Genomic DNA, 13,161 nt, shown 5'->3' on the forward strand with positions numbered 1-13,161 from the left:
AATATCAAAATTAGCATTACATTTCATAAAATTACATTAAATATTGAAGTACATTTTGAACTAATGTTGCATCACATTTTAATTGAGTGGGAAGTTGTTCTCGCCGTTCCAAACTTTCTTTATTCAAATGTGGAATTTTGTATTTATGACAACCTCTTGTTTTCATGATTTTGATAATACACATCTGCAAAAAAAAAAATCGATTTGACTTTATAGTTGAAAATGCTTCAAATGACTTTTCAACTGCTTTCACAAGTTCATCAATAGAGTTAGGAGACTACTTATGTTGTAAGGATTGAATAGAATTAAAAAAAAATCCAATATCTAAAACATTTAAATCGGAAGAGTTTGCTGGTTGACACATCAAGCGAATATCAAATCCATCACTTGAAGCTACTCGACAAAACTCACCATCATTTATGTCAATGTGTGTTCTTGCATTATCTTGTTGAGTATATATTGGAGAACCTATTTCTTCTCTTGGCCATTTTTTCTTTATGGCAAGTAAAACCTTCTCAATCAAGTATGACCATATGACTTGTTTATTAACCGAAGTGATTGGTTTTGTTTCTAGTGTTCCCGCAACTCTATTAATACTACTCCTTTTAGGGGGCTCATGTGTGACCAAAAGAAATACACCAATTTTTCTAGAAAATAGTTCATGCCCCTCTGCATCAAATCTTGGACGAGCTATAACAACTAAGAACATAACTTTTTCATCAAAAATTTTACTTTTACAAGTGCGTATTGGTTCTTCTTCATCTCGTAGCAAATAATAATTCTCAGACTTTTTTGTCATATAAAACCACTTCTCATCTATATGAACAATGTTATACATTGTTGAAAAAGTTGGTTCATGTGGCAAACTTGTAACATCAAGCATTGATATACAAAATTGTAATCTAGCTCTTTTGTTTTCTTCCTTCAAAAAAGGTTTTATAGCATTTGAATACCTTCGTATAACTCCCAACTTTAAATATCTATGCAAAGTGCTCTTGCTCATATTCACAGAAGAAATAGATCTAATAGATGTCCTTTGACACAAAGGAATATCAAGAATTCGATTAAAATCAACTTGAATTCTCTTACAACCACAATTTTTTGTTAACTTATGGGACAACATCAACATGGCTACCACTATTTTTTCCTTGCCTCCAAATGCGCTTAATTATGCTTCTTGAAACTGAAAATTGTGATCCCACCATATCAATCACCCCTCTCATAAGTTTTCCTTCAACACTCTTACTCAATAGAATATTATATATTGTCATTCTATTTGCATTACACAATTTTTTCTTTCTTGTTGGTGCTTCTAGAATTCGCGAACTTATCACGTCATCGACACTATTTCCTTCTAAAAATAATAAAAAATTTATAATATGAAATTATTTCATACCAAGTAATTTCATAAAAGTAAATAACTCAATGAACATAGATGAATTAGACTAATATAATCATATTTATACATACCTAAATGTGAACTAGACACAGATAATATCTCTTCCATCTCATTGTTGAAGTCTTGAGAAAAATAATAAGACGAAGAATTGTGAGAAAATAAACCATCAACTGTTATAAAATAAATATAATAAAAATTATGTTAGTGTAACTATAATAAAAATTAAAAAAATATAAGTGTATATATAAAAATTCATAATATAATTATACTTACAATTATTTAAATTTGATTGTTGCAATATTTCTCCTATTTGTATATCATTTTTCATGAATGGTTCATCATTTAAGTCAAAAGATAAAGGACTTCTTGAAGAAGAAAATTGATTAGATTTAACATCTAATTCTTCTACATCAACATTCAGATCGGATATGCAATATTGTCGTCTTTCTTCGTTGCCTTCTTCATTGCTTTCATTTGAGTTGATAATATTTTCATTTAAATCGATTTCTCTTATAGACATTTTTAGAATTTAGTTTGCATATGATATGTGTTCTACAACCACTCATATTTATATGATTATTTTAGAGGAAAGTTTAAATTGAAAATTAAAAATAATGGCGCATATTGAAAGAAAAAAAATGGCGCCTGTAGTAACAAAAAATGGCACTAATTTTATAGAAATCAAGTGCTGCCGCATATTTGGCAATGATATAGAGAAAAAAGATTTTCATTAGTAATGCTAGTAGTAGCTTTAAGACCATCTCCAATAGTAGTTTCTTCTATTGAGTTCTCTACATATACCATTAATTTAATAATTAAATATTTAAAAAATGTGTCATGTCATAATAGAGTTGCATTGCAATGCAACAACTAAAAAATTGTAGTACCCAATCAAATCAATTTATGAGGTAAAGTTGTGGGACCCATATCAGATTTTTATTAAAGTTAAAATTAAATAAATTCTTTTAATATGATGTGACTTAGTGGGTTCCATAAAGAACTCAAATGTAAGTTGCACCATTGGAGATGTTATAGTACGAAGATATGAAGATGAGTGGTTTTAATAATCATTGTAGTGCTAGTATATATAAAATGATGGAGTATGGTAAAGAGAAAGTTCAACTCAGCACGGCACAGGGCAGCACTGATATTGGAATTTGAGAAACAATTGTACTCCTATAAAATTAATTATATAAAAATATTAATAAAGGGTAAATTGGGAAAATTTAGTATTATCTCTCTTTCAATTATTCGTTTTTCTTAATCTGTGTGAGATGGTGGGCTGAGTCACTCCTTCAATTTGTCAATTAATATTCAAATATTGTACATTATATAAAATATTTAAATATTTAAATAATGTTATTTTATTTATGTTCCACTCTAAAAAACTTTGTCTATTAATATTCAAATCGAGGAATTGTTTTCTTTTGAGTAGGGCTGGAAATGAGTCGAGTCGAGTCGAACTCGCCTCAACTCAGTTTGACTCGTTAAGAATTGACCGAGTTCGAATTCGAGTTCGAGTTTAAGACGAACTTATTTTTCAGCTCAAACTCGACTCGTTAAGAATTGGCCGAGTTTGAGTTCGAGTTCGAGTTTATCACAAACTGTTTTTCATCTCAAACTCGACTTGTTAGAAGTTCACGAAGATCTCGGTTCAACTGTTAGATTACTCTTGTTAGGTTCAACTCGCTTATTTTACAAACTTGAAAGTAATTTTTTAAAGTCTACTTTTTATATATATATATATATATATATATATATATATATATATATATATATATATATATATATATATATATATATATATATATATATATATATATATATATTTGACATTTTAAACTAATACTTTTTAAATAAAAATATAGAAATGAAATAAAAGTCATAAGATTGGAATTTATACGATGTTAATTTTATTTTTATAATCATTTGTAGAAATATTTTTCTCACTTGAGAATATAAATTATTAATTATAACTGTTAGATTAAAATAAAATATGATACTAAGATTTAGAGCAAATCTTAAAACCTACTCTTAAAGACAATATAATCTACCTCATATATAATCTAGTTGACTCATGAACCTAACGAGTCGAACTATGTATAGTTCAAGTTCAGCTCATTTAGTTAACGAACTTAATTTTTAGCTCATACTCAGCTCATTTGGTTCATGAACCTAGTTCAACGATTTAATTTTCGAATCGAATTCCGAACTATTTTCGAGTTAGTTTGGTTCATTGCCAACCCTACTTTTGAGTCAGTTAACGCTGAATTCCTGTAACTTTTTCTCTATGTTAATTTTTTTTATTTGAGAGTGGAACATAAATCAAATAACATTATTTAAAACAAATAACTATTAAAACATGTAAAATCAAAATATTTTATAAACTCAATAATATAATTAATAGACAAAGTTCTTCTTCTTATTATTGTTTTGATACGAAAAATATTTAAAAATAATAATAGTAGCATGGAAAATGGTCAAACATATTTTATATATATATATATATATATATATATATATATATATATATATATATATATATATATATATATATATATATTAATAGTTAAAATTTTGTTTGTGAAGGAACAAATGTTAGACATGATGTTAGAATAATTGGGCTAAAAAGTTAAACCAGATTTAACAAACAAATGGACATCAATACAAAGTCAATATAAAAGCAATAAATAACACCAGATATTGGTAACCTGGTTCTGTAAAATCACACCTATGTCTTTAGGGCACTCTACCAAAGAAAGGAAGTTCACTATTTCGAATTAATACACTTAGCCTTGTATGAACACCAACTCGATATGTTTAATGCATCTTCCTAATCCTAGTGACTTTATATTTAGGTCTCCCCTAAATATGAGAATCCTTTTCACTTTCTTTCAATCACTAATCCCAAATGATCAACTTCAATAACAACCTTATTGAATGTTAAATTTACAACTCAATTAAGACAAACTAACAACTATGCCAAATTACTAAAACATATAGTGGTGGTGCACAAAGTCAACATTAATCCTTATGATGACATTAACTTGGAATACAAGTTACAAAGGCTCAAAACCCTGACACAAAGATACTAAACCTTGCCCACAAAATCTATGTCTCAAACGTGAGACTCGAGCCTCCTTATAGAGCAATGTCTTCCACGCTTTTCTCCTTTGGATATTTGATTTGATTTAGTCCAAAAAATAGTTAATTCTGTTGGATATGATCTTCTCCATAATTCTTTTCAACAATAAGATGTGATTTGTTATATTTGAAATTTAGATTTAAATTTGATTTAAACATCTCCAGCTGTCAAACAAACATTCATATAGTCTATTGTAAATAATAAATTATACACCTAACAACATTCATATGGTCTATTGTCAATGCCAGCTATTGCACCGCACACATGTTGAAGCATCATGTTCAACATATTGCACCAAAACATCCAAATTACCTATTCATCATGAATCAGTAGATCTTTTTTTTATAGAGTGTAACTTGAATATAATAAATCTGGACCAAACTCCGTTAACATCTGTTCGTTGTAAGAGACTAAATATTGTATCATATATATTAAAAAATCCTTTTATACCAAACTATTATTTTTTATTGACTTCTTTTATCAAATTTATTAAAAATCCTTTGATTCTCTTTCTACCTAAAGAAAAGTGAAATTTAAAGATGACATACAAATAAATAAATATAATGACGAAAAAGTCCTTGCGAAGAAGCTGGCAACTTGGTTCTCCTTCATCTCTGTTTCTTTCTCTTTCTCTCACCGAACCGAAGAGAGAGAAAAAAAAACCTTTTGGGTCAAAAACGACTTCGTTTTGGGGTTTTGTATTGTAGAAGAAAATGGATCAAATGTTCAGCAAGGTTGGATCGTATTGGTTCAACCAGAAAGCAAACAAAGAGCTTAATTCCGTCGGTGATGACATCAATGTATAGTATCAAAATCTCCTAATTTCAATTTTTCATTTTTTTTGTGATTGGATATACATGATCTGAAAAATGAATAAAAATTGTTAATTTTTATGGAAATTGAACCATGCTGTTTTATTTCATCAATTTTTATTGTTGTTAGGTATGGATTTTGATAAGTTGAACGGAAAATTGAATGTTTAGGGTATTGTGAAAAAGTTTTTATTTTGTTGTAAGATATCTGAAATTTTAATTGGTAAAAAGTTAGCTCAAATGTTTATTTTTGTTGATAGGCAAGTTTTATGCTGATAGGTGGAGTTTTGGTGAAAAGAAATAGCCATAAACCTAATTTTAGTGATAGATATGAATGAAATATAGCCCTATTATATTATTATATTATGTAGGTAAGTGTAGCAGAAATGATGATAGATAATGACGATGTTGTGTTGGATTTGTGGTAAGACTAGGCAGATAAAATGAAAATATTACGGAGAGTGTTGAGGGAGCGCTTCTTGTAGAGAAGATGGTAGAAAGTAGACTTAATGGTTTGCGCATATAGCGAAAAGACATGGAGATTCTGTGGTAAGGAGAATAGATCAGATGGAGAGAAATTAAACAATTAGAGGGAAAGGAAGACCTGGAAAGTCCATGAGAGAAGTTATTAAAAAAAATCTCGAGATTAACAATTTGGATAGAAGCATGGTTCTCGATAGAACATCGCAATTTAATCTATGTATAAGACTTGGTTGTCGTTGTTAGTTCTTAAGAAAAGATGTTGTAACTAATGAGATGATTCTGGAATAGTGAGGTTTTAAATAACTGCCACGGCCGTGTAAAAGCTATCGCAATTTCGGTTGATCCAGGTGTGTGATGCTGGCTGCGGTCGTCGCAGTGTAAATTAACCTTAATTTGTTCTTTATTGTAAAAAAAGTCAATAACAATATCGATATCGGCACCTTCCGATACCATTTTGTTGCGACCATTCTTGTGAAAACGGACTGTTTTTCAAAACCTTGGTGAGGGAGTAGTGAAGTTTAGGTTAATCTAGTTTCACTGCCTTACGGGGATATTTAAGTTGTGAATAAGCATGTGATAGTGGTTAGGCTCTGCAACTTAGGTGTATAAATCACCCTGAGATATAATGTTGCTAATTTGATTACACAAGTTTGAAGTAGTTCCACATTGTGTGACTGTATAATACGGTAATACCCCATTAGCTTTGTTAAAAACCTTATCTTGTTGTTAGAGATAATGAAATATGATGATCCCTCTAATTTGTTTTATTTTGAAAGTAAATGCTTTCCAAATCTACAATAACTGCCAAACATGAATTTTCAATTTCATTGCTTGCCTGCTTGGGTTGTGTCTTTGTTGACACTTTTCTTTTGATATGTAGTCAATATCAAACAGTATCGAAGGAGGAACCAAATGGCTAGTCAACAAAATAAAAGGTTTGTATTTCCTATTTCCATTTGTTGCTCAAATATTTATCTTTCAAGTCCTGGCTATGAAACCTGTGTAATATTTGAGATTTCATTTGTCTTTAACCTTGTAATCCCAAATTAATAAATGATAGAAAAAATAGATAAAACCACACTTGGTTAGGATGGATCCAATGAATTAATTCTCTGTGCATACTGATATCAGTTTGATATAATACATGTCTTGTGGATTTAGAATGAAAATTAAGAACTGAAACAGGTTGTTCAATGTTGAACCGTCAATTTGCTGCCTTTCCTTCTATAGTTTTGTTAACATAAATTTTCTAAACCTGTTAGCCGCTAATGGTTCTGCTATATTTTTCTACTTCATGAATTGTCTATTATACAAAAGGTTTTCTTGGCTGAAATGATCACTGTCACTGGTCATATTTTACTTACTTCTCGGTCAAACTTCGGTTACTAGGACCTCTTTCCTCCCCTGAGGACCGGAAGGTTAAAACAAAACAAAAAAGGTTTTCCTCAAGCAATAATCGTGAATATTATGAAGATCCTACTTGATATAACAGCTATGATTGTTATTGAAGTCTATAAAATGCACCTTTGTCACAATTGAAATCACATTGTTCTATTTGACATTAGCAATACTAGTATTTCTATATTGAAGGGAACTTGATTATATCACTTTACAGGAAAAATGCAGAAGCCATTACCAGAGTTGCTAAAGGAGTATGATCTACCAATAGGAATCTTTCCTCGTGACGCAACAAACTACGAATTCAACGAAGAGACGGGAAAGCTTGTGGTCTTTGTTCCTCAGGTATGTGAAGTAGGCTACAAGGATTCATCTGTCTTGCGTTTCTTCACCTCCGTGACCGGTTATTTGGAGAAAGGAAAGCTAGCAGACATAGATGGAATGAAGACAAAAGTTATTATCTGGGTAAAAGTGACAACCATTTTATCCGAAGGCTCGAAGCTCTATGTGACAGCTGGCATGAAGAAAACAAGGAGTAGGGAAGCATATGATGTTACAAGAGATGGTGTATCTGTAGAAAAGTTCTAAAACTTCCACATAATATTATTAGTCTGACACAATCTGTAAAAGCCTCTGTTGTTGTTTGTAAGTAGTAAATATATATATTTCAGATACCGGCATTTGAATCTTCTTTGTGATTTGTCATTTGAGAAATGTGAAAAGTCTGTTTGATACTTGCAAATGATTATGAATTTATGATCAAGTAATTTAAAGGGGTCTATAGCATTTCATTCATAATAGTAATGGAATTACTTTACCAATATAATCCAGTTTTTCAAAAGAAATTCCAAAATAATCCATATTTCAAAAGATTTTCCAATATACCTAGCTTTAAAAAAAAAAGTGGGTGCAAGTGCAAGATGAATTGGCATCTGCATCTAAAAAGTAAGTGGAGGTGCCAATTAGATTGGCGCATGCACTGGTGTGGTGTGGTCAATCTAATTGGCACTTGTGTGTAGTGTTTAAAAGGTGACACTAGTGTGTATTTTGTTTTTTTAGTATAAATAGAGGTGTTTTCTACCATTTCAACTCTGCATCTTTTTTTCATAATTTTGTTTTTTTTTTTCACTAGCTCTATCATGATTGTTAAAAGAGACATACATGTTTGTTATTCGGCAATAAATCCTCTGATGAAAATGTATTTTTAAAACATCCAAAGTTTCGAGCATCTTGAAAGGAGTTTGAAAAGTTGGTTAGACAGAGAGATTAATGGCGGGGAAAGAATTAGAAGAATCGGTAGGCTTGTTTAGTACATCTCAATTGGAAATGATAGGAATGTTATGTCAGAGTAAGGGTGTTTCAAATCAAACCGGCCCAATACAAAACCGCAAAACTGAACAACTAAACCGAAACCGCAAAAAACTGCATTTGGTTCGAATGTGTTCGGGTCATTTTTAACAAAACCGTGTGATTCGATTCGGTTTGTGGTTTGTAATTTACAAACCAAACCAAACCACATTACGTTACAACTAACATTCACTTAACCCCCATCCAACCCAAACTCAAATCTATTATGCCTTAGCCTTTATGATTACGAATGATTCTCCCTTCCTCACACTGAATGATTTAGTTTAAGTCTTCTCAAATCTCACTTATCAGTATCGTGCATTTTTCTCATTTTATTTTCCAAGTACATATCACCTCTTCTTCTCTAGTCTATCATCTCTTAAGTTCTTTCTTTTTCATCTTATTATTTTTATTATAGTGTTCTCTTTTTCAATTACGTTTTTAATGCTCCTCTTATTCTCTAATCTCTTATCTCTCTTGCTCTTTCTTTTTCATCTTCTCTAATCTTCCACTCCTTTTTTAATCTATTTCATTATAATATTTTTGATATTGTTTTATACTACTATTTTTTATTTTTTATTTCACTTTTATCTAATCTTATATATATATATATATATATATATATATATATATATATATATATATATATATATATATATATATATATATATATATATATATATTAAATAGAAATTTGTAATCCAAATATGATGAATTTTGTTGTTATTTGATAACACATAAATGATTAAATACAAAATTATGTTGTCATTTATATGTATATGTATGGCTAAGATTTTTTTTTTTTATAAAAAAACGAACCAACTGAACCAATCCAAACCGCATTAGTTTTGTTTGGTTTTATTTCTAAAAGTCAGCCGAACTGCACACTTTTTCTCTTGCAGTTCAGATGATTTTTTACGTAAAAACCGTCCAAACCGTACACCGAACAGCCCCAATGCAATGTATGTGGGTGGGAGTTAAAGATGACAATGATGTTAGAGATATGATGTCTGCATCAGATGAAATTGTTTTGATTGTTGTCATATCATAGACATGTTGTTGTTTTATGTCTTAAGTCTTATATTTTGATGTTTGTTTTATTGTTCTTGTGTGTGTGTGAGAGAGAGAGAGAGAGAGATAGAGAGAGAGAGAGAGAGAGAGAGAGAGAGAGAGAGAGAGAGAGAGAGAGAGAGAGAGAGAGTGTTTAAGTGTTGTTGTGGGTGTGAGTTTAGGTTTGTGTGATGTTTATTATGTTAATTTTGTTGTAACCAAAGTTATTTTATATATATATATATATATATATATATATATATATATATCAAATACCAAGGTTGCAAAAATTGAAAGGAAAAAATAAATTATGATGAAGAGGTTGCTCTGACATTGGTACAATTTTTTTGATTGTGTCCGGGCTGACGACATATAATACATAATCTTGTCATTTTATCAGACGTATCCATCTTTATTCTAATATGCATGTTGTTGGGACAATCATTCTTCTTCCTTCGCATATCATCGTTGTGTCAAACTATGTCCCCTTGATGTGTAGGCAAATATTCCTTCATTGCTATCACCGGGAAACTGTCGTTGTATACATTCATAACGTTAATGACCTTGTAAACGTATAATAGATGGATGTAAGCTTCCTGGAGAGCATATGCACATGCCGCAATGACATGAGAGCAAGGCATACAGAAGGTCTAAAATTGGCCACAGTCGCACCAACCTCTATTTAGTTTGACAACATCAGCTAAATTTGGCCTCCCATCATTGTGGTCCATTGTTTCGTCTACACTGAAAGTGTGTCTATGATGGTAAACGATTTTGACCGCATGTGTGCCAGCTTTGATATTTTCCGCTTTCATCACGTTCAAACAAGTTTCACTAAATAATTGCCCCGACCTTAATATTGCACTCCATCTTTCGCCTCTAGTTGCAAAAAGTGATGCCAACCTAAAATAGGTTATTTTCACCAATGCGATTATTGGTATATTTCTAATGCCTTTGAAGACATCGTTCATGGATTCCACAAGATTTAGTTTCATGTGGCCCCATCGGCATCCTGCATCAAATGTCCTTGTCCACTTCTCCAATGAAATGTTATCCACCCATCTTAATGCATCCGCATTTGACAAACTAATTTCGCCAAAAATTCTAATAGATTTTCTATTTGATATAATCAATTAGAACAATCAAAAATTTTCCCATGGCTATTTTGATTGCTCCTGATTCATCCGATACAACTTCTATATGTTTTACAAAGTGTTTTCTTTTGGTAAATCATTTGAAAAAGATTTTAGTGTGTGTGTGTGTGTGTGCTTATAGCCTTATACTTTTACGGAAGCTCACTCACTTACTATATTAGGAGATTAACTCCTTTTCTACAAGCATTTGTCAGATTCTATCTTTTGTGTTGACACTGCTTGAGATCACTTAAGGCTTTAGATTATTTCCACTTTGTATGCCTTATTCGAATAGTCAAGTTCATCAAATCATAACATTTGGGTTCGCATCTTTAACTATTTAAGTATTGTGCTTGACTTATCATTAGTGTCTTTATAGTTTTCATCATCAAAAGCTTATTTCTTTGTTAAAGGTCTATCATCTACGAAATAAGGTTCCACAGTCTGACTTCCCCACAAGCCCTCATCATACTATCATTGTGAAGGATCACGATGCACATAACTCTCTTGACCCTTTTTGCTCTTATAAGTTTCGTGCTTTGGCTTGTATTTCACAGGTGGTGGACACATGGAAGTTGAGGATGGATGTGTTAGTTCCTAAACTTTTTTCTTCATCACCCCCTGCCCTATAATATCCAATGTAAGGAAATACTTGTTTAACTATTCACAGTCTTATTCTAAATACAAATGTGTCTCACTATCTTCTTGAGTGACCTCATGCTCTTCAATGTCTATTTTTTCCAAAATACATTAATCGATTCTAACGAAACATGCTCACCTTGTATTTGAAGACTAGTGTTGTTCTAAGGAAGCAACCACATACATTTTTGTCAGAACCAATGAATTAAATCCTTTTATACATCTCAAATGAGCAGACTCAACCCAATAAACCATAAATAGAAACACATGGTATAATTTGATAAATAGTAATGTAATCAATTAAAGTGACGTCGATGTACCTGTTCGTTGTCGTGTTCCCTAAATGACTGACTATGTTAGTCCATGCAGAAACAAACCCTTCTTTATAGAGTATCAACCATGTTTTATGAAGATGTTGCATTTCACTCAATGGACCTCTCTTGCTCAACTTATATGTAGATCTTGCCATGTACACTTGGGTAATGCTCGTGAGGTTTTATGGATCTCTATCTTTCAAAGCAGCAACTATGTACCTGAGAGCCATAGTGTATTTTGTCATTTCATTCACAAATGCTATTTCATCATCTTTTAAATGGTCTAATATGTCATGACCATCTAAATTCGTAGCTAGTTTATGATTTTGAAACTCACACCTAACCATCACTTTCAACCACTACTACTTGGCATAGATCTTAGCATAAATGGACATTTAACTTTCATATTGTAACTTCCTTTAGATGAATTCTTTATTTTGTAGTTTTCTCATCTCTCACAACCCATAATCAATTTATCTTTCCTCCCTTTTATCTCATTTGTAGTATCAGAGCAAACAATAGCAACAACAATACCATATTGTTTACCAATGGACTGTGCTCATGCTAACACACCAGCTCAGGAGAGAAATATCTATCATTTATAAAATATAAAGTCAGAAATGTCGAAAGCCTGTTAAATTTTGAACAAGTTAAAAAAACATATAGCTTTAGTGGTAAAAAAAACTAGATAAGATCTATAGAAGAACCATCAGGCTCTGAACCGCACAATAAAGCATTTTGAACAACCGAATTTTTACACTAGGTTAAAAAATCCAATATACGAAAAATTTCAAAAAACCTGAAATTTGCTAATGTTTCCGGGATTCTTTGAAAAACACAATAAGCAATAATGGATTCCTTATAAATACAGATTTTTTGAAAAAATGTGGTATCTATGCATTGGATCTTTAAAACGTTTAAATTATTGTGAAAAAGAATATGAATTAACTATATCACAAAAACATTGCAAAAGAATATAAAAAAATAAAATAAAAGTAAAGACAATTCAACCAAATTAAATTACTTAACAAATGATACTAACAAATATAAAATCTATGGTTGAAAACTTCATGACTTTTTAAGAAATTTAAAATAAATCATTAAAACAATCAAAATTAAAAAAAGTTTAAAAAAATTAATCCGCCTAATTAAATTAAATAACTTTTTATGTCTTTAATATAAAAGAAAATTTCTAAAATGATTATTTAATTTAATTCACATTATTTAGTGGGGCTTCTGCACAACTAAAATAAACTTAATTTAATTCACATTATTTAATTTAAATAACTTTTTAAAATCTAGCCGCATGTCGCATTATTTAGTGGAATGGCAATACAAACTAACAAAGGCCCATTTGGGATAAGCTTATTTGAGTTTATTTAATACCATAAGTTTTAAGTCACTCTTTGGGGGACTTAACAAAACACCTCATAGCATTTTT

At 30.7% G+C, this 13,161-nt stretch overlaps 1 protein-coding gene across 1 annotated transcript; it reads left to right on the plus strand.

Moving 5' to 3' along the window:
* Positions 1-5,113: 5,113 nt before the first annotated feature.
* On the plus strand, positions 5,114-8,004 carry LOC131601275 (uncharacterized protein At5g01610-like). Its single transcript, XM_058873056.1, has 3 exons — positions 5,114-5,344; positions 6,720-6,774; positions 7,455-8,004. Exons 1-3 carry the CDS (start codon positions 5,258-5,260, stop codon positions 7,823-7,825), a joined length of 513 nt encoding a protein of 170 aa, XP_058729039.1. The 5' UTR covers positions 5,114-5,257; the 3' UTR covers positions 7,826-8,004.
* Positions 8,005-13,161: the final 5,157 nt, after the last annotated feature.

The sequence above is a fragment of the Vicia villosa genome, linkage group LG5 (assembly GCF_029867415.1).
Source record: "Vicia villosa cultivar HV-30 ecotype Madison, WI linkage group LG5, Vvil1.0, whole genome shotgun sequence".
Taxonomy (NCBI): domain Eukaryota; kingdom Viridiplantae; phylum Streptophyta; class Magnoliopsida; order Fabales; family Fabaceae; genus Vicia; species Vicia villosa.